Source organism: Cinclus cinclus, chromosome 1, assembly GCF_963662255.1.
Source record: "Cinclus cinclus chromosome 1, bCinCin1.1, whole genome shotgun sequence".
Lineage (NCBI taxonomy): Eukaryota > Metazoa > Chordata > Aves > Passeriformes > Cinclidae > Cinclus > Cinclus cinclus.
The window spans coordinates 65,692,161-65,713,696 of record NC_085046.1 but is presented as its reverse complement, the minus strand read 5'-3'; the positions used below and the strand labels follow the sequence as shown (position 1 = coordinate 65,713,696).

Genomic DNA, 21,536 nt, shown 5'->3' with positions numbered 1-21,536 from the left:
GCTTTATTGTAAACACCTCCCTCCTAACCTCCTCAATTTCTGCCTGAGCAAAAAGAGGAAAAAAAGGGAGAGAGAGAGAGTCAGGGAGGGGAAAAAAGAGAGAGAAAAATCAGCCTCCACTACCAAAATATCATCAGCACTTAAAGGAGACCCTCTCTTTAAAATGCCTTTACATTCTAAACAGCATTAAGTCTCCCTTCCTATGATATAACATAATCCAGCCTGATCCTGACTTCACCTACCCCCCGGGCCAAAGAAAATAGATTCAAAATCTGAATTCTCACATGGTTTTATAGACCATCTTCAAGACATACACTCCATTTTTTTTAAAGCGAACTTCCCCGTTTCACAACTGGTTTCCACAAGAAGAAACTCAAGATAAAAATTTCAGTCCCTTATAAACTGACACAGCCATCTCAAAATGTCAGTCTGTGCATTCCACTAAAACACGAACCATCAATCAGAAATAATCTGTCTCCTGCAAGATTTCACTAAAGTTCACAACCGTGAGATGATTTTGTTGGCATCAACTATGGAGCTTTTCTTTTTTCTTGAGGGGGAGGGAGCACCCAGCTCTAATTTATCAGTATAATTTTTTTTCATAGCATTTATTTTCAGAATTTTCTCAGTAATGATTCCTTTTAAAATATCCTTCTTGAGATGTGGTTTTTTTTAATCTCTGCTCTTCATTAGGACGACTACATGTACAAAATTTTATAGAGTTATAATTCTGTACACTATATATAAACATAAATAAAAACCTAGAGGTCAACATAAATAAAATAAAACTTTTATTTTTTAAATAAAATTATGTTTTGGTCAAAGAAAAGATAGTGTGTCATTTTTGTTAGTAGTACAGACAATTTTTTATCCAAAAGAATACATTGTGCTTTATTGTGTCATTTGTCTGAATACAGACTCAGTGGAATATCTAAATGATACCCTGCTCTGAACTCCAAGTTGAAAGTAAGTTTTTATTATACTTGAGGGAAACAATGGGTTCAGCTGCTTATTGCAAGGAGCAATTGTCAAGGGAGAGTTAAACTCAATTACTGTAACCATACTGAATAAAAAATACTGCCAAGAACAAAAATACGCCTGGGTAAAGACAGCTACTGAATAAAAAAATCGACATAAAGCGTATCAAATATTTATTTATCTGGGCAACAAAGGACTATGATACATTGATAGGCATGGAAACTACTGCCGGCACAACTCAATACAACACAACTATAACTGCTTCCAATATGGCCAGTGGAAATACAGGATACCAGGTGGTCCCAAATGTTTGAAGTTCTTTGGGAAAAACAAAAAGGAGAAAAATAAAAGCAAAAGAAAGGGAGAAAGAAAAAAAAAGGGGGGGGAAAGGAAAGTAAAGCTATATCTTGTTTTAAAAGACAATATTAATTTATTGCTCTGTTGGTGCTTTCGGGAGAAGGACAGTGGATGAAAATAACTTTTTTCATTTTCCACAACACATAAGGGTTGTAAAACCACTAACATGTTTAAAAATCTTGCCAGGGTCCAACATCACTTTATTTTATCTTCAATGAGAAACTAAATGTCATACTAATTATATAAAAATTAATGTTTTTTTATTTGTTCAGCTGCTTCATTGTCGCTTTTAACATGCTACAACAGGGCTAAAAATGATGAATCCCAGAGAAAAACCCCCAAAAAACCTCTGATATCTAAATAAGTAACATGAACCACATGATGAACTAAGAGGGGAAGATTTAAAACCCACTAAACAAGAGGTAAACGAGATCACCAGATAAATAAAAAAAGGCTTAAAACAGACTCACCATATTTACAATTCCCATTAAATTACACATAAATAAATATATACATACATGAACACTGATTCCCTTATATAATAACCGTGAATCGTGTTGCTATAGAAAGTTCAAGTTGGTCGCTTTACCTTGGACAGGAAAAAGTTCTACAACTGAAGATATGACATGGAACTGCTTGTGTTTTGTGTTCAAGTTTATTCACAATACTGATAAAATGTCATCAGTCCTTTTTGCCTTTTGTATGCCTGCTGTTGTTGTTGTACTTTTTCGCTTCTTTTTTTCATCTTTAGTATGGCTACAATCTTAACTGAAGTTTATGTAAGGGAAGGTGGTGATTCAGTCCGGTGAAGCTCATAGAATTTTTAAGTATTATTTATTTCTTTTTGTTTGTTTTTTTTTTTTAATTTTTTAATATATTTTTAGAAAAAAAAAGTCCTTTTCTTTTTTGTTTTGTTTTTTTTTTTTTGTTGGTTTTTTTTCCTCCTTTTGTTTTATTTAAAAAAAAGTTCACAAACTCAAGACAGAACTTTTTTTCTTTGCTGGCTCCGTCCCCCTGTTCTGTTCTCTTAGGCTCCAAACTGGGGTAAAACGATGGTGGCAGTGGGAAGAGGGGGAAAATTTAAGCAGGAGCAAATGGAAATGTGGATGCTGGGAAGGGGTGTGAAGAGAGGGCAGAGCGGTCCTGCAGAGTCAGAGAACAGGACTGGCAGAAGGACGCTCATTCTGTTGCTGTAGCCTGGGGTGCTGGGTGCCGGGGAGAGGGAGGAGGGAGATGAATGGATCGATGGGCTATGAGGGGGAAGGGAGAGAAGTAGGTGGGGGGGAGGGGGCATCCTCACTTTCGGTGCTTCTCCTCTTTGTCGCCGCTTTTGGTGCTGTTGTCTGTGTGGCTGTTGGGGTTGTTGCTGAGGTACATTTTGTCCATGGCCTTGAGCGCCTCGGTGAGATAGTTCTGCAGGGCGGTGACGGCAGCACACACCGCCGGGCTCCCAAAGCCGTGCGAGATGAGGTTGAAGTGGGTCAGGCAGCTCTGGATGCCCGGCTCCAAAATGGGGTTGGGCCGCGAGTTCCCCAGGGGAGATCGGTCCTGAGCCAGCAGGTCGGTGAACTCTTTACAGATCTGCCTGTAGCACAAATGGAGCAGAGAGACAGAGGGAGGGAGGAAGGGAGGGAGGGAGGGAAGGAAGGAAGGGAAGAGAGAGGGAGAGAAATGAACCATCACTGGCGGCAGCAAAGCCCATGCATTCTCCCTGCTAGATTGCACAAGCCCCTGGATCAAGGGGGGTCCTGCTCCTGAGCACACTCTCTCCCTTCTCTCTCTCCTCTCCATGCATCCCTTCCCCCTAATTCTCACACTTTCCCAGCACACACAAACCTCTTCCCTTCGCCTTGCGTGCACACATGACAGCACACCACACATCACACCCCAGCCCCATCCCATACACAGGACATGGAGACACATGCCTCTTGCCCCACCGCTCTCTGTATCTCAGCCCCCAACACTCTCCACAAACACACATCCCTGCCCAGCTGGGGTTTGGAGCACAAACACAGTTTAAAGCTCTGAGCAGGCTTAATAGACAGGCTGTGATATCCAAAAGTAGGCTTAGGGATTTATCCATATCTTAGAAGATTCCTTTTTTGGGGCAACCAGAGAGAGATATGGGCCTCTTCCTTCACAAGGCTAAAACACACACCTGTGTGTCAGGAAGAATGAGTGAGGGCAGAGCGGGCAACTGAGGATTTAAATTAGGGTATTCTGAAACGTTTATATATGTAAATCTCTATCTCCAAATCCAAAGGGACCTTTCCACAGAGGGGATGGTTGACGTTAACCAGCGCCTGGAAATTTCCTTCCAGGGAGGTGAGAAGGGAGGATACGAGGGCATGGTGCAGAAGATAGGTTATATCACCCACTCATTTCACAAATGGTTGGAGAAATAATACACCTTACAGCAAGAGAGCTCAGAGACGTGTTGAAACAGTTTGTATTCTAAAACCCACATTAATGTCTTCCAGCCATAAAGCAGCTCCCATCTCCTGCTTGTGTCCTCTGGCACTGTGCCCTTTGGTGACACCTCCACTGGTAATTAAGGACTACTGAAAAACCCTTTTAATTTCCAGCAAACATACCAAAACAATCATTTTCTTTTCACGCACCACCTGGAAATCTAGGCAGCTCCACCAACGATAAACTCCTCTAGCATTTTAACTGCGTGCAGATTGTCATTTAAAATATATTTTTAATATCCCTGTATTTGCTAAGTAACAGAGCTGCTTAGGAAGGAAGAACCATTGCCAATTTTAATGAACTGGAATCAGTTTAATGTGCCAGTTTTATTTTACTGTCAAGGGGAAGCCTTCCCCTCCTACTTAAATAGATAAGCTAAGTGAATAGGCCCGGAAAATGTTTTGCTTTGAAGAATCACTGCTTTTTTTGTAACTAAACATCCACCTTCCATTTGCACAATTCACATTCAAGGTAATCTGTGCAAACTGATTTGAAGGAAACCAAGGTTGTCTGTAGAGTTCTCCTATACCAGGAGGGCCAACACACACCCTCACAACTTACAAAGCCACCAGCCACTGGTTATGCAGCAAACAAATATCTTCACAAATAAAAGTCCCAAACTCGAGTTTGTCCCCCTCCCTTATTTCTAAGCAACATGCCAGAAAGTTAAATGTCTTACTTTGTAGCTAGAAGCATGTTTTTTCTTGTGACTTGCTCGTTTGGATCGGAATGTTGTCGGTTGAGAAATTCAGCTACTGCTTTGGCAGGAAATTCTGTCTCACAAACGTACCCAAAATCTCTAGCTAGATGTACTGCTTCTCCTGAATAGGGAGGCATGGGTGGGGATGGAAAGAAACACAGCTCATCAGTACACATCGCACAGAGGCAAAAATCCATTTGAAAAAGAAACTCAAAAAACCCACTACATTCTACTTGGGATTTTCTTCTCAAAAGCTTGGACATTTTCTCTTTGAAGAAGTTAGGGCCAGAAATGGCTAATTACATCTTATCTTGCAGTTTTCTTTGTTTCAGTTGAAGGTAATGCAAATGAGTATTTTCATAACAATTGTTACGAGTGAAATCTCGCATAAGAATTTTGAAAAGTTCACATTGACTAAGAGATACTTTTAACAGTGGCTCCATCCACCTAGAATGTGTGCTTCCACTTGCATCTCCATACCTATAGAGACCCATTTATGTACATTTTATTCACAGCTATTTACTCTGAAAATGTGTTTGCCTCAGCCACATCTCTATATTCTTTTGCAATGCACCAATGATTAATATTGACCATAATTACTCCTAGAGCTCTTCTAAATAAAATGCATTAAACAGCTAAGTGTTTAAAATTTAACTTGATCGCATATAATTATATGTTCACCCCCAAACGATTAACCATGAGAATTTTAGGGTCATTCCACCGAGTCTGTCTGTTTTGTTGATTTTCAAATCTTTGGTTTTAATTTCCTGAACCAGTTGGTTTTTACTGCAGGGCTTCCTGCCATTAGCTCTAGCTCCGGAAGAACGCATGCGCCAATTAGAGCTTCAAAGCCTCAGTCCAGTGAGCTTGTTTCCATAAAATGGAGCGGATCATAAACAATAACAGTACTCTAGAAACTGCCTCATTGCTATGGGACTCAAAGCCCCAGCAATGTTTGTACTATCATCTCCCCAAAATTAGCCACCATCACTAAGTTATCTGAAGATCAGGCCTCTGGTTTTGTTTTCTTTAAAAATCATTATTTTCAAAGCCATTGTACATGGAAGCCAAACAGAACAATGGATTACCATAAAACCTTCTCCATATTCATTAACATCACAAATAATGTTAAGCATCTACCAAATCTAGACTTTTTACAAGTTTTCCCCTCTCAATTTTTTTTACCACAGCGTGTCAATGCAATTGCAAAGCCCTTTCAGAAACATGAAGACGCGGCAATTTTCACGCAGTATAAATATAGTTTGTTCACTAATCCTGATGTTTAAAAAAATTACGCCTGGCATCATCGCACAGCATTTCTTCCCCCATCTCTTTGAACATTAAACATTGCTCAGAGAATGCGAAGTGACAACAAAACAAATTCCCGCCTGCACAACCATACTTCAGCTGAACCTGGACAGCTCAGGCTGAGTTTAGAAGCACTTTATGAACTGAACCAGTCTAAAACGCACCCCAACTCCTAAGTTAGGGGAAAGGAGAGGGGTCTACCTGCAGCCCTCAGACATACTTTGTGTCAGCCAGCATGACAGAGCCACTGCTTCAAAACTGAATGACTCCAAACTCTTGAGCTTCCCACCTCCCCGTACAAACTGCATAGGACGTCCCAAGGCATTAAAAGCAAGTTGCACTTTTTCCAGCCAAAGCAAAGCAGAGGAGAATGATATAGCCAAGGGAATATGTGTTCTGAAAATGAGAACCAAAAGGGAGTGGGGGCTGGCAATGGTGCAACTTTGAGGCTTTCAGGACACCATTAATTCATGGCTGAGGTCAAGGATTCCCAAATTAATTCAGGAAGTAATGGTCACGCATTTCTCAAATGCAGATGTCAGAAAAGTTAAATGATTTACTAGGCTGCAGGCTGGGAGGGAGAACAAACTTAAAGTAGCTGGAGTTCCTGACATTTAAAATTGCTTGGTTGTCCACCTGTGGCAGAAGAACACCAGTGAAGTATTAGAGGCTCTGCTGCCTGTAACTTCCAACTTGATACTCATGGGTCTCTTATGGGGCTAAGCCCACAATCCCCATTCACAGAGATCCTTCCCGTGCTGCTCCCAGTGAGATCTGCTTACTCCACAGAGGGATTACTCATTTGAATGAGTGAACAAGATGGGGCCCTGAAAACATCTAGCTTGGAAACTTTTAAAAGCAAATAAATAATAGAATGCTTTGCTGAATCTGCAGGACTCACGCAAGCCCGTTTCAGGTTGTAACGAAAAGCAAGGGCACACAATTAACCCGATCTTTTTTAAGACACGGAAAATAACACCCTTCCAAATGCCAATGAGCAGCACTGAGTCTGGGAAAGGAAAAAAGAAAACCCGAACAACCCAACAGCAAGTCTTCTCCCATTTGGCAAAAGCAACAGGCACATTTTCCAAACGAGCCCTCCCAGCTCTTTGAGTTACTTACCCTCCACGAGTGATGTGAGCAAGGTAACATTAGCAGCTTTACGCCTCCCGGCTGGCAGGTTTAGTCCTATTTTGTCCAGTTTCTCCCTCAGAGATCTCCCTCCGTTTTTTGACTTTGCCCTGTTCCACATAGAAAGATGGTGAGAAATGGGGCTTGGGGGAACACCTGCCCACACATGCCCCCACCACATCCCTTCTCAGGGAAGGGAATAAAGGGTTTAGGCACAAGGAATGGGATACATGGCTGTGAGAACCTCAAGACCAACTGTTGCTGAAAGCTGAATCCCAGATATAGTGATGGTGCTTTGGATATTTCCACATCTAGAGAACAGCGGCCCTCACTAAGGTCTAGATCATCCCCAGAGCTGATGCAGAGCCTTGAGGCGTCTCCCTGAGCTCCCAGGGTGCCATGGACACAGGGACAGCTCCTCCCCAGGCGTGACAGGAGGAAGCTGATCTGCAGGGCCGGCAGGCCCAGAGCATCACCGCCCTCACACCAAACTCTGCGTGGCCCATCTGTGGCTTCGCAGCAGAGCTGGGCTAAACGGGGCTGCAGGGATGGGAGCTGTCTTAATTAATCCTGGATGTTATTCCCTGCCCAGGCACTGCCTAATTGCCTGGGTGAGGCCACGGGGTGGGAGCCCATGGCAGGGTGTCGGTCCTGGGGGTGTTGTGTGTGTGTGCGTGTGTGTGTGTGCCGTGGGAGCGTTCCCGGCCACGGGAGGGGTAGGGACACGCCGGGGCCCCCACGGCAGGGCCGCGCGTTGCCATGGCGACAGCGCCCGGGCCCCCTCCCGCCGCGCTGCCCCGCCGGCCGCGCGCGCCCCGCCCCCTAGCGGCGGCCGCCGCACTCCCCCCGCGCCACCGCCCCGCGTGGGCGCTCGTCCTCCTCCTTCCCTGCCTCCGTCCCTCCTTCCCTGCCTCACTCCCTCCCGCCCGCACGGCGCTACCCGGCATCCCGCCTCCCGCGTCCCCCCGCCCCTCACCTCCGGAGCACTCCGCCCAGCAGGGAGGCGTTGAGGCACTCGGGCGGCGACAGCCGTCTCTGCACTTCCGCCACCGTGACCTTGTACTTGGAGGTGGAGCTGAGCAGCGAGAGGCGGCCCGGCACCGAGCAGAAGACCTCGTTGGGGTTCACCACCCCGCCGAAGAGCGCGTCCTTGTTGATGGGGATGGAGGAGACGGCGTTGTTGTTAGACTTGGAGAGGGACACGGGGCCTGCAGGGAGGGAGGAGCAGGGAGGTGAGGGTGAGGAGCGGGCGGGGAGCCGGGGAGGGAGGGGGAAGCACCCGAGCCGCTCTCTGCGGCCAGCCCCGGCCCCGCACCGCTTGCGGGGCGGCGAGGACGCAGCGGCGGCACCCCTCCGCTCTCTCGTCGGGAGGCGCAGGGAGAGAGCCGGACATCCCTCGACCCGCAGCGGAGAAATTGACAAGACCCCGCGGCGGCCCCCGCAGCCCCTGCCGTGCGCCGCACGCCGGTACCGCCGTGTCGGGCGGGCAGTGCCCGGGCAGCGGCACCGCCGGCGGGATGTGCGACAACCCCGGGGCCCCGACAGCGCGCAGATTTAGACGTGGAAAACCCGTAACGCGGCGGAGAACCGGCACCCCAAAATACAGCTCGGTCCCTGCCCGGCGGGGAGGCGGCGGGCCATGCCGCCGTTCGGTGCCGCGGGTCCCGGCCGCCTTCCCTTTCCCCTCTGCCTTAGCCCTCTCCGCTTGGCGGGCGCAGTCCAACCAAGCGGGGGGCTCTCTCCGTTTTGGATAGATCACTTGTGACATTAATAGCTCTGGGAAGGCTAATAGATACAACAGGAGTTAAACGAACTCTTGAGATTACTAATAAAAGAGCCAATTATCATGTCGACTTGGAAAGAGCATCTCTTAAGATTTATCCCTTGCACATCTAATTTGACGTGACAAAGGCTTTACAGGCGGGGGGTGGGGGGGTATGAAACTTCATGTTCGCTGGCTGTACAGCGATTAGGGTTAGAGGAGAGTACCTCTACTCAGCACCTCTCTCCTGTGGTGCCCTGAGTACCCATATTCCAGGCGGCCACGCAGCCATAGCACCCCTCAGAGCAGGCAGAAGCTAGCTGCGCCTTCCACCCTAGCAGTTTTACTCCAACAGCATCTCACTGCACAGCATCCAAACACAAAACCCATCACTTTCTATCGAGAACCTGCTTTGCACAATGCCCTGCACCACCTTCCCCAATCCTTCTGTTGTCCGAAGAACGACAGGAAATGAAAATCGAGTGAAAATTTGTAATAAATATTTTGCACGATTTGGGTACTAGCTTCCAAGCAACTCAATTCCAAGTGAAGTAAGTGCACAAAGCCAACGAAAACCAAACCATCCTATCCACCGACAGAAATCAGTTTCCAGAATCTCGCCCCTTGTTCTCCGCCAGTCCACCTCATCAGGAGGGGGAACAACGATTTCACTTTCACAGCCCCGTTTACGTTTACCAACAACGATTCGAGCCCTCCGCTCAGCCAGATGCAGGGGGCAAACCATGAAACCCAATTGTACACTAATGCACTAAAAGACCGGCTCGGATTTTCTAGATCATCTGCTAACATTTTTCCTCCTTAACGACAATAACAATTAAAATACCCGGCGAACGTGGTCATTGAAGGGGGCGGATTTCAACCCATGTCGCTCTGTTTTTCTTTGCTTCCAACCTTTTGGCCAACAGTACATGCCAGAGGAAGGAGCCAGGGGCCGGGGGGCTGGAGGGGAGAGGGGGGAGGCCGGGTAAGTCCTCCCTGCGAGCAGTCCCCAGCCTGTGACGACATGTTTGGTATGCACAAGGAAACAGCTTACCTTTCTTAATTACAGTTTGATCTGGGATGTTAATACCGGGGTCTTCTACGTGCTGCAACAAAAGGAACAGGCAGGGATGTCAGTGTACAACCACAACAAAAGGCAGGGAGGGCCGAGGTGGGATGGGGTGCAGGAGAAGTTTTGTGTCCTCCCCCCATTCCTGGGCACTGTGTGGGGAGGGAAACAACAGATCCTACATGAAAAGGAGGAGGGAGAAGGGAGGAAGGATACTTGGAGGGAATTTCCTTTATCAAGAAGAATCCTACATCACTCCCAGTTCTTCCCCCTATCCCCAAGAAAAAATATAATAAATCACTCACACACCCGCGGGGCCCGAGCGGCCCTAAGCTTCCGACTGCTCCATCCTCCTGTCCCTTCCCTCCTCCCCGGGAAGCAGCCCCGGCCCGGCCCAGCCCTTCCCCGCCGCTGCGCCCGCTCCCGCGCCCGCGGGAGGGAAAGCACAAAGGAGCGCGGAGCAGCGCGGGGCCGGGGGGGCCCACGCAACCCCGGGCTCCCCCACTATTGTCCCCTCGCAGGTTCCGCGGCCGCGGCTACAGCTGGGGTTCGCGCGGTGGAGTCACGACGTGATTAGAAAGTCAAATGAAATCATGTTTTCTAATTCCAAAAACTGACAGGCAATATAATGTCTGGCTGTGTTTACAAATTAACACCAGTGCTGCTGAGATAGAAGATTTCGCAATCGTTACAAAATCCAGGCATTACCATTTAAAAAACTATTACTTCCTTCTCTAGTCTTTGTCCAACAATAATACTGATTCTAACATTTTCCATTCTGTCTTGGATTTATGCTCCTGTTAATTGTGCCTGATCTCAATGATTCCGGGTGGATGGTACTAAGTTGCTTTATTACAGGTTTTATTATACTCAATGCTCTCATTTGTAACTTGCCTAAAGTGCTTCTGGATTTAAGTATAATTAAATTGAGAAATGTTCAGAAATGACTACTGCTGCAGTTCTTGTGTTTTAACTATATGGGGAAATATGATCCCTTTATGCATGCACCCTAAACCCATAAAGTAAATGTAGTGTGGCATAATACTTTTATTTGTGTTATTTCTACGCATATTCCGTACAGGGAGGACTGTTAAGTTTAAAATCCCAGAGAGATATTTATGATTAAATAATTTTCATCGTCTACTTGACTTTCTTAAATATTTAGCAGTCATTTTTATTAAAGGTTAACTGTTACAGCAACGGAAAAATTCAAAAACTACCTTCCCAACTCAGATTTCTGTAAAGATTTTTTTTTTCTTAACTAGATAAAATACACTTAAAGGATGCACCCTCTTATTTTATACTCTCCTTCATGAAGCCTACTGATTCAGTCTTACAGAGAAAAAAAAAATGGCTAGGCTGGCTCAAGGATTTAAACCAGATGGCATTTGGTTTTCACGAAGTATAGCAGTGCTATTAATTCACAGATCTGCAGAGGAGGCTTCCCGAATCAGCCCACTGCCATGGAGCACAACTGAGGAGAGGGAGAATTCGAGAGAACATTTTAGGTCATGTTCTTCCTACAGCAATCAGGGGGTTGCAGTCAACACATTAGCTTATTCTTACGATTGCCTCTGTGCTATTTTATATCAAGTTTAAAGAGTCAACCTGCTTTTAACGGATCCAAATTACTTACTAAATCCTCCACTTTGGAAAACGTATGTATTTATTGCAAAACTGCTAAACACAACCAGCAATTTTCTGTGGCTAATTTAGCCAGATGAGGGCTGTAATAAATTCACTATTTTCTCCGAGTATAATTTACAAAAGATTTCAAAATGACCCCCAAAAATAGGTAAGTCCATCTGAACATTATCCTTGCAACACAAAACTGTACTCATTAAACTGTCAGCGAATATATTGTTGTAATATTTGATCCTGTAATTTGGGATGGCATTTCGGCAAAAATCACATCCAGATACCACAGTTCTCTCCTCCTCTTTCCCCCTGCAAGCCGAGCAGCTTCAGTCCCTCAGCATGAGCTCTGTGGGCTTTAATAAATTTATTGCTATGTTCTAATTCCATTTTCGGGGAGAAACCCAGAAAGATGAACTTTGATCACAACCTATCATGTTGCATAAGGCCACTTTCCTAACTGAACAATAGCCCTGGCTTGCTTTGTAAGTAGCCTGTGCATTAATGTCATGCTTAATTAGAAATAATTTTTAAAGTCTGTACTCATCGATAACAGAATTAGGTCCCCCAAATAATGCATCCTCCAATAGGCTCCCAACATTTAATTTAATATAGGGTGTAGCAGGTCTGACTCAAATTCGATAACCTATAGGTAATGATTTATGAGGTCATCCCTTTGCACCGCTACTAAAAGAAGGCGGCAGCATTTTAGTATGCCTCTTCTCTGATTTGTCAATTAATTCCTTTAGAGAAGAGGATCTGCCCATACACTCTTATAACTTTGTATGTGGTTATCCCATATGCCAATACTGTAATCATGGGAAACCAATTTTTTCTTCTTAGGCCACTTTCACCCACTTCCCCCCTAGCCCCCCTTTACATTTGTGAGATCTCGTTAAATGTCCTCACAGGCATTTCAGACTCGTCTTTCCCAAGGCAGTAAGAAATCCCCAAATGCACAGCCCTGTGGTGATATTATATATTCTTCCAATCGTAACAGCTTATTGTCATTGAGAAGGAAAGATATTGTTAACGATGACAGTAATTTGATTTATTTATATTTTAGTGGGCAAGTTAGCAGGGAGGCATCGCGCAGGGACGAGCTGCGAGAACCTTTTGTTCTAGGTGGGGGCTTCACTTTTCCCTGAGGGACGAGGGGGAGTTCTCTTCTTCCCTTCCTCCTTTTTTTTTTTTTTTGGGGGGGGGGGGGGAGGATGTTCCTCTCTCTCCCTCCCTCCCTCCCTCCCTCTCACCCCCACGACGTTGAGCTCCCGCGGTAAGAGGGACGAGTGGGCCCCGGGGCGGCCCCTTGGCTTACCGGCACGTCCTCGATGGCGTGGGGGATGGAGTGGAGGGGCAGGTCGGCCAGCCCCGAGCCCAGCCCGTGCGGGGCGTGCAGCAGGTCGTCGTGCCGCCGGTAGTCCCTGCGTGGGTCGAGCCCCGAGAGCTGGTGGGGCAAACCCCGGTGCGTGTGGAGCAGCCCCGTCTCCTGGCTCTGCCTCTGTCCCGGCCATCCTGGGTGCTGGGGCTGGGGCTGGGCATGGAGGGGGTTGAGGCTGTACGGGTCGTTCACGTGGGAGTAGGGGTCCTGAGACTGGGGGTAGATGGGCTGGTAAGGGGGGGGGAAGTAAGGGGGTTGGAAGTCGGCGTTGGGGGTGTGGGAGAGCGGTGGGGCGCTGGTGTAGGGAGACTGACCCACGGTCCCCAACTGGGGTAGCCGGGCTGTCCCGTTGCTGGTACTGTCGTGGCGCTCCTGAGGTGGGGAGCGGGGGGGGGGGGGGGGGCGGGGGTGGGGGTTCGGGGGGTGGAGGGGGTAGAGGAGGGGGAGGGGAAAGGAGAAAAGAAAAACAAAGATAATATCAAATTGATTTTCCTCAAAATCGCCTTGAAAATTTCATCTATAGGGCAATGAGGGGCAAATCATCGTCTCCCAGGCGGAGAAAAGCAGATCTAGAGATCTCTCTGCTTCTGATTTGCCTTCCCAAATAATTGAGAGGCAGCCTCGCTTTTTAAAAAGCGATAATAACGGCAATAATGATAACAGCAATAATTAGAAGAGGACAGCTTATAATAATTAATAAAACATTGCGGCGATACAACGTGGATTCACAACAGATCGCACCCCGGCATTTCAGGAGCAGGTATTTCCCACAAATAAAAAGAATAATTCACAATCGAGCATTATTGAAATAATAGTTCTGCCACAACCAAAAATCCTTCCTCTGGCCCTAAACAGAACCGAGATAAATACTGTCGCTGACATTACCGATCGCGTCCCGAGAAAACCCTGGAAAATCCAAGCCCACTGCCATTTTGTTACCAGAACACGCCGAAATAGGCTCCGAACAAACCGGTAGTTCCCCACAAGAGTTTTAGAATTGTTTCGGGGAGAAAGCACTGCCGTGATCCCCTACCTACGGGGATAGCCGTCCCGATGCCCGGCCGAACCCCGGGCTCGCCAGCGTGCGGTTCGGGAGCGGGGCGGGCAGCGGCGGCCCGGCCGCCCGGGAAGCGGAGGAATGCGGCAGGCAGCCGGGGGAAAGCGCCGCCGCCCCGACGGGCGAGCGGCACCGAAATGAGCCCCGGCGTTTCGGCACGGCTCTGCCGGCTCCCGAGGCCGGGCAGATGAGCCCGCATGAACGTCTGGGGCAAAAGGAATGGCCTCCACGGAGGAGGATTCGAAGGAAAGGACCACGGTCCCGAAAAGGGGAAACGAGAAAGCGAAAATACTACGTTTGCAGGTGGCAAAGTGAAGGAATCAAAGCAGTAGGGTCCAAGCAAAGCCTTTTGCCGTTCTCTCGAAGCAGACCAAAATAAAAAATAAAAATAAAAATGGAAAAAAGAAAAGGGAGGGGGAGAGAAGAAAAGAAAAAATAAAGGGAGAAGGGGGAAAATGTAAAGCACCGAATTTATAAATACGAAGGAAAGGGGAAAAAAAGCCTTCTCCGGAAAGCTGGGTGCGAAACCCCCACCGCCACCGCCGACAACAATAGCAACACCCAGAGCGCACCGAACCCCCTCCGAGAGAAACGTGAAGCAACTCACCATAGCCGAAAAACTGTGCACTAACATCTGCGAAGAGTCGGGGGTTACAAGTCAAGGTAGAAAAAAATGACAAAAAGGCAGAGGAAAGGGACCGGCGAAGCGCGCAGCCCCCGGCGGAGCCCCGCGGGTGCGGGCGCGGCGCGGGCGCGGGCGCGGAGGGAGCGCGGCCGGAGCCCGGCGCTAGGCGCGGGCGGCAGGACCGGGACGCCGGGGCTGCTCCTGCACCGCGGGCGCGCCACGATAATCCATCAGAACTTGCACCGATCTCTGCTGCCCTTCATCGGGTGTTCCCAAGGCGAGCTCTCTATCCTGGCGCGGTGTGAGGAGTCAAAGTTGGTTGCTTTTTTTCTTTTTTTTTGTTTTGGTTTTTTGTTTGTTTTGCGCTTCCCCCCCCTTTTTTTTTTCTTTTTTTTTAGGCGTGTGTATATTTGTTTCTTAATCCTTTTTTTTCCTCTGACTCTTTCTTTCTTTTTCTCCTTTGACTTAGCTGCTGCTTCACTTGAGCTCCTAATAACAGATCTGCTGCCTTCCTGGAGACTCCTAATAGCAGATATTCATGACTATTAATATTACACGAACACTTAATAAGGGAAGAATGGCTGGAAATCGAGCGTGAAGCGAGAAGGCAACTCAAGGCAGAGCCTGTTCTAAATGACGTCCATTGAATGAAGAATCAGTGTATCTAATCAGAGATGGGGGAGAGGGAGAGAGAGACAAAAAGGGAGAGAGAGGGAGCGGGAGAGAGAGAGGGGGCACATGCTGCTGCGTCTGACGAATCACAGGAAAGGGGCAACATTTTAAAAGGTTGCAGGGCATGCAAAAGTGAAAGAGAAAGAGATCCGGAGAGAGGGAGAGGGTGGGAGCCGGGGGGGGGGGGGGGGGGGGGCGGGGAGGGAGTGGGAGAGACGGTCAGAAGAGAGGGGAGGGGGGGCGCGGGATTTCCCCCCCCCTACACTTCCTTCCTCACCTTCCCTTCGCTTCGCTTCCCTTCCCCCCGGCTGCCGCCTCCCCATGTCCCCAGCCCCGCAGTCCTTCGCGGGCGCACCTCGGGCTGCGGCTGCTGCGCGTAGCCGGCCTCAAAGCCCAGGGAGAACAGCGGCTGCTCGCTTCCCGCTTGGTTCTTGCCGCCCTCGGCCGCACCGCCGCTGCCTTTGCGCGGGGTGGGCTCCGCGGGACCGCCCGCCGCCGCCGCCCCGTCCATGCCTCGAAGGCGCCCCGCCGAGGGGCTCCCCTCGCCGCTGCCCCACGGCGGCCGCCCCGCGCCGCCGAGCCGGCTCGCCTCCGTGCCCCACGTCCCGGAAACCGGCTGGGAAAGTTTTTTTGGGTGTCTCCCCCTCTGGGTGTCAGCCCTCCTCCTCCTCCTCCTCCTCCGGTTCGAGCCCAACGCCGAGACCAGCGGGCGCCCGGGGCGGGGGGGCTGGGGAGCCCAAGGAGCATCCGCCGGGCTCCCCGCGGCCCCCCTCTCGGAGGATCCGGGAAAAGACGGGGGAAAAAGGCAGGAGGCGGCAAGGCGGGGAGGGAAGGAGGGCGGGAGGGACGCGGGGGGGAGCGAGAGCTGGAAAAAGAAGCAAGGCGAGCGCTTCTCCCGGCCCAGACAAGCCGGGGCTCCGGCGCAACCCGTCGGACTGGCTGTGCAACTCCCAAACAACTCCCTTTAAAACAGGCACCGCTCCGCTCGCCGCCGCCGCTGTCCCGCCGCAGCCGCCGCGCCGCCGGCGCCCGGCCCCACGCTCCGCCCGCCCGCCCCGACCCCCCGGCGCTCCGGCCGCCCCGGGCGCTGAGAGCGGCTGGCCGGGGTTTCATGCCCTTTTTCTGCGTTTATTTTTGCCCTTTTTAATTTTTTTAAGTTTTCATCTTTTTTTTTTGTTTCTATTTTCCTTTTTTTTTATCTCTTTTTTTTTTTTTTAATTTTAAGGAAGGTTCTACCCCCGGCAGGGTACAGCCAACCTCTTTTCCATCCTTTCTTAAAAGTGTCCTCACACCAGATCCCGAGGTAAGCATGGAGAGCCAACCGCACACGTACGCACAAAATCCGGCCGGTTCGCAGAGCGGCTGGCGTTCCCTCCGTGTTTGGTAACACCTCGGTGCTAAGTCCCAGTAACGCAAGGCAACAAAAGCCATTTGCGATGAAATCCACACGCTCGCACGTGTGCAAACTGGAAGACCAGTCCTGAGGGGAGGGAGGGGGAAGAGGCACGCTTTCCACCCGAAATGCAGCTGCGGAATATGTCTTTTTTCCGGGCTGAAAAGAATTTTTTTTAAAAAGTCCAAAACACCAGGAAAACCCAACCCAGCCAACCAAAAATAATAATTGAAAAAACCTTACACAACCCACAAACCCCAACGCTCCTGACACCTCATTCATAGGAATCAAGCACCCGCCAATGAGTGGATCTAAAGCTCAGCTCCCGCATCGGGAGACAGCTTCATCCCAAACTCCACGATCCGGGACTAGATCACCAAATCACTTAGTCGGCGCTGAGCCTGCCGAGTCCTTGGTCCCTTTCCTAAACTACAGCATCGCCCAAAACAGCGTCAGGATCGGACGGGAGAGTCCCCCCTTCGACCCAGAGATGCATGTCCGCCGAGGCTGAGGGGATCTTCCCGCGTGGGTCACGACCAAATAACAGCGTTCACTTGCAAAGTAGAGTCTTTTATTGCGCGGTTTGAACGCACTGCACAGGCAACTTTTCGAAACGGGTGACAACAGTATTCGTTGGTTTGAGACTAGGCATGGGTCCTGGACATCGCTCTTCTTTTTCCTCTTCTTCTCCTTTTTGTCAGATTAAAAGACACTCGCCTCTTTCTAAAAATACGTATGCACATACAGACAGAGAGACAGATGCGCGCATACAATCTGTGCTGAACGGCTCCAAAACCGATTGAGATGGATTTTGGTTTTGGTTTGGTTTTGTTTGTTTTTTTGTTTGTTTTTTTTTTCCCCAAGCCGTTAAATTACTATGTCCCAAACCCGTAGGAATGTGGCCCTGAAAATTTCCCCAGGAGGCTGGGGAAACACTGCTACCAAACCCGTGATTTCAGTTAGGAGGCTGACCCCTGTAAATTTGTGCAGCTCGGTATAATGCACCCGCAGATACATCGTAAAGGCTGAATTTAAGCGTCGGTCCTGAGCCAATTTATTTGGATGCCTCGGGTACCTAGAGTGCAAGAATAATTCTCTTCCCTTTGTCTCTTGGCCCTCTCATTCATTTATCTGTCCATTCATTCTGCCAGCCGCCTATCCATCCATCCATCCATATGGATGAGTGTAGCATCCTACAAGAAAGAGCCTTATCTACCTATAGACCAGGCTGCTTCTGGATCCTGTTTGCCTTTCCTCATACATTTCCGACAAAGCCGTGTTTCCAAAAGCCCCGAAGTTCCTGGGGAAGGACCCCAGCCGCCCTCGGGCTGAAGGACCGCAAGGAAGCCTGGCGACCGAGCAGAAGTTTTCCTAAACGAAATTGGGAGACGGAGGGATGCTGAAGGCTCCCGCTTGCAGCTGCGGGGCCGGGACTCTGCCCGGGCCCGGGGGAAGCGCTTACCTCACATTCCTCATACTTGATATTATCCGTTAGTTTCCAAAGCATTTTCATGGATTGGCGCGAGAGAGAGGATTTGGTTCTCCCTGCCTTGCCTCTCCCTACGGTGGCGGTGCCGGGCGGCGTGGGGAGCGCGGCTGGCGGAGGCTCGGCAGCGCTCCCGTCCGCGCTCGGAGATCTCCCTCTAATGGTGGAAAGTTTTCCCTTTTCCAGCTCTTTACCCACAGTCTAATCGCCTCATTAGCATATCAACAACAGCCCAATTGCTAGCCAGCACAACAACCTGCAGCGATGGACACAGGTAGAAGGGACCCACGAGCAAGAAAAAATAAAATAAAATAAAATAAACGACAAAAAAAGCTTTCATCGACCTGCCGAGCCCCGACGCGGGGGGGCAATGGGCCCTGTCTGCCTGCGGGCCGCTGCTAGCCCCCGTGCCTCTGCCTGCCAGCGGGGAGGAAAGTGGCCAGCGAAATCAGAGGCTATCGTTCCGATCCGCGGAAAGTTAGCCATGAAAACCCCACGGGATTTATCTCTCCCCCTATCAATTTCTTTTCCTTCCCCCCCCCCCACCCCCCCACGGGGGTTAAAGGAAGCAAAGCGAGGAGAAACGAGACTCGAGTCCTGCTCGAACGAGGTTATTGTCTGCGGAGGCTTCTTTTGCCCTCTGGACTTGGTCTTTTTTTTTTTTTTTTTTTTTTTTTTTTTGTGGACATTTTAAAAGCTTCTTTCCTTGGCAAACTATTTTTTTCTTCTCGACTCTGTTCGTTATTGGTCTTCAAAAACACACCACCCCAAACAAATCCAACATTATCTCCCAAATAGAAGTGGACGAGCGGTAAATTGACTGTAGCAGGAGCCAAAAAGTCTTTTGCAAGTACTTCAGCAAAAGGACAAAACAATGACCACAGTAAAACTTTGGTACTTTCTTAAGTGGAGCGCTTCGTTTGCTTAACCATGTGCCGCTAAGAGAGCGCTCAGGCTGCCCCTCTCGGAGGGCTGCTTCTCCACCCTTCTCTTTTATTTCCCCGGGTGCCCAGCCTTGATCCATCCACCGAAAGGCTTCGCTTTTCCCGTTTTTCTTCTTTTTCTTTTTTTTTTTTTTCTCCCGTCTCTGTGTGATCCCTACTTCACCGAAGGGCGAGGCATTCCCCTCTCCGTGGGGCTGGCGCAGCTCACCACGCTAGCCGTGTCCCCAGGCGTCCCCAGGAGCCGGGCATCCCCATGGCTGCCTGTGCACCTGGCTGCCCTGCTGCTCACCGAAACTTCCTTTTGCCGAAGGCAAAATCTGCCTTGTCGGCCTGGAAGACCCTCCCGGGGCCACCCTCCCCCCACGCCCTCGACGTCGGAGGAAAATTTACTGCCTCTAGGAGTAAATGGCCTCTGCACTCCGATGGGGAGCCGCAGTGGGCCCTCGGGGTCCAGCCCACGTGTCGCCACGCCGGGAAGGGTGGTAGAGCCTCCGGGCTCCCGGTCTGCTCCTTCACACACACACAGAAACACATCCATGTCCCCTAAACGGATTTTTTTTTCCCCTTCCCCCCTCCTCCACCATACTCCCACCCCTGATGCTCTTTTTCACCAGTGCTTTTGTCTGCCCCTGGCAGGAGAGTAAATTGTTGTTTTTACTCCCATTGAGGTTCAAATGGAGCTGGCAGATTAAGCCTAGTTAATGCCCCGGGGGGGGGAGGGGGGTGGGTTGATGCTGGAGATGAGAAAAAGAGGGAAGGGGGTTGATGAAGGGGCCCATCGTCCCTTAGCGCCGTCCTGTCTGAACGGAGGCGGTCGGGAAAGCCTCCCACCCGGGACAGCCTCCCACCTGCGGCTGTTCGGCACTCCCGTGGGCCAAAGGCCTGTCCCTTTTGCCTTCTCTCCTCTCCGGTGGAGGGCAGGATTACGAGGGGAGGGGGTAGTTTTCCCCGAGAGATCCACACGGGGCAGCGGGAGGCGGGTCCGCACGGCCCGGCCCCTCCGGCCAGGCACGGCCAGGGGGGCCCCGCAGCTCCGGGGAGAAGGAGTAAAGTAGGCCGGGGTGTAAGGAAAAGCCGGGAATGGCTCTCAAGTCAGATAACCCGTAAACACTATTGCGCAAGAATTTATTTCAGTGGAAGAAAAGAAAATCTTATTTTGATCACTTTTTTGCCCCGGTCTGATAAAAAAGATTTTAGCAGATATAAAAATAATTTAACTAATTTTTGTTTACTTGTTTTGTCCCCCCCCCTTTTCTTTCTTTCTTTTTTTTTTTTAAGACGACTTGCTGCTACCCTAAAGAAATAATAATAAAAAAACAAGGTAGTCAAAGAAAATACTTAGTCGAGAGATTTCAAAACTTGGGAGAAAAAAAAAATTGTCTCCCATCTGGAACTGGACTGTCCTGGGGCAGAAATTAATTTTTAAAAGGTCCTCTTCTGTAAGAAAATCCCGTGTGCTTGAACAAAACGGTGCGTCTTCCCTTTCAATAGCCGGCGAACTGCGGTCATCCGGCCCGAGCGGACGGGCATCAGGGCGCTCCAGGGTTTTTCTAGTGTTTCCCTGTTGGTGAGCCTCCGTAACTCCACACGTGGGGGTCCCCTGGGGTCCGTGGGGCCGGCCGAGGCCTCGGCGGGCCGCGTGTTCCCCGCCTGGCCTCTTTCGCCGGTGGGTTCTTTTCCTTTCAGCTCATCCCTCGGGAGTGCTTTCCACGGGCACCCCCGCTGCATCTACTGCCGGGGGGGACCCGGCAGCGTTATTTCTCCATGGGACAGGCTGGGGTGGGAGCTCGTAGGGAGGTTTCAGCTCGCGCAGCGCATCCCCGATGCGCGGCGGGTCACGCCGGGGGCTGAGGGCCCTGCCCCGCGTGGGGTCCCGCCGCGTCCCGTGGGCAGCCCCAGGGCTCCGCGGCGGGCCGGCTGCCGCCAGCCCCGGGCACAGGGACGCCGGGCGAGCACCCGCCGCTCTCGGCCGGCCCACGCCGCCGGGGTCGTGTCACCCGCGGCGGCCGCGGAGCAGCCCTCGCCTCTCTCGACCCCAGTCCACCGCTCTGTACCTGTTGCAGTCGGGCCTCACGAGTGGCCGCGGGCAGCCCCAGCACCGAGAGCCGCAAAACGCCCAACCCAAACGTCAGGCTTGCCCCCAATTCCCTCCGGGCCCGTCACATTTCTCGCTGCAGCCCTGCCTCCCGTCCCAAAATAACAATAAACCCCCCCAGGGCAGAGGGTCACCTTACCTGCCAGTCCCCCATCTTGGCAAGGATAGACATCCTGGCTGCGGTCTCCGAGTCCCCAGGTCCCTTCTGGTCATGGACTGCGAGGGCAAGCCACTCGCCTGGGACGCCTGTGGGTAAATCCTCCCCTTACCTGAGCCGGGACTCTCTCACCTGGCCATAAAGAGCTGGGTGCTCTCTGCCCGCGCCTGCGCGCTGCCTCCGCGCTGCCTGCGCGCTGCCCCCCGCCACCGCGCTCCCACCGCGCTCCCACCGCGCCCCCACCGCGCCCGCCCGGCCCCTGCGCTCCCGGGGGACCGGCGGCGCTGTCCCCGGGAGGCTCCCGAGCGTGTCCC

General features: G+C 50.4%; 1 protein-coding gene across 3 annotated transcripts; it reads right to left on the bottom strand.

The window, feature by feature from the left end:
* Nucleotides 1–2,035: 2,035 nt before the first annotated feature.
* TFAP2A (transcription factor AP-2 alpha) lies at nucleotides 2,036–21,237 on the bottom strand. Of its 3 annotated transcripts, XM_062499036.1 has the most exons (8): nucleotides 18,003–18,585; nucleotides 14,458–14,484; nucleotides 12,731–13,165; nucleotides 9,763–9,814; nucleotides 7,923–8,154; nucleotides 6,938–7,056; nucleotides 4,487–4,628; nucleotides 2,036–2,920 (listed from the first exon to the last, which is right to left on the bottom strand). In XM_062499036.1, the coding sequence occupies exons 1-8, from the start codon at nucleotides 18,051–18,053 to the stop codon at nucleotides 2,632–2,634; spliced, it is 1,347 nt and encodes a 448-aa protein (XP_062355020.1). In that variant the 5' UTR covers nucleotides 18,054–18,585; the 3' UTR covers nucleotides 2,036–2,631. The 3 variants fall into 3 exon arrangements, with proteins under 3 accessions (XP_062355020.1, XP_062355037.1, XP_062355029.1); XM_062499053.1 differs by lacking the exons at nucleotides 14,458–14,484; nucleotides 18,003–18,585 and adding an exon at nucleotides 21,205–21,237; XM_062499045.1 differs by lacking the exon at nucleotides 14,458–14,484.
* Nucleotides 21,238–21,536: the final 299 nt, after the last annotated feature.

Excerpts from the sequence above, each read along its gene's own strand:
- TFAP2A (XM_062499036.1), bottom strand. The coding sequence starts at position 18,053 with ATGAAAATGCTTTGGAAACTAACGGATAATATCAAGTATGAGGAATGT. Across the intron at positions 7,057-7,922 it reads CTGGGCGGAGTGCTCCGGAG|GGCAAAGTCAAAAAACGGAG; the intron begins GTGAGGGGCGGG and ends TATGTGGAACAG. Across the intron at positions 2,921-4,486 it reads AACATGCTTCTAGCTACAAA|GCAGATCTGTAAAGAGTTCA; the intron begins GTAAGACATTTA and ends TTTGTGCTACAG.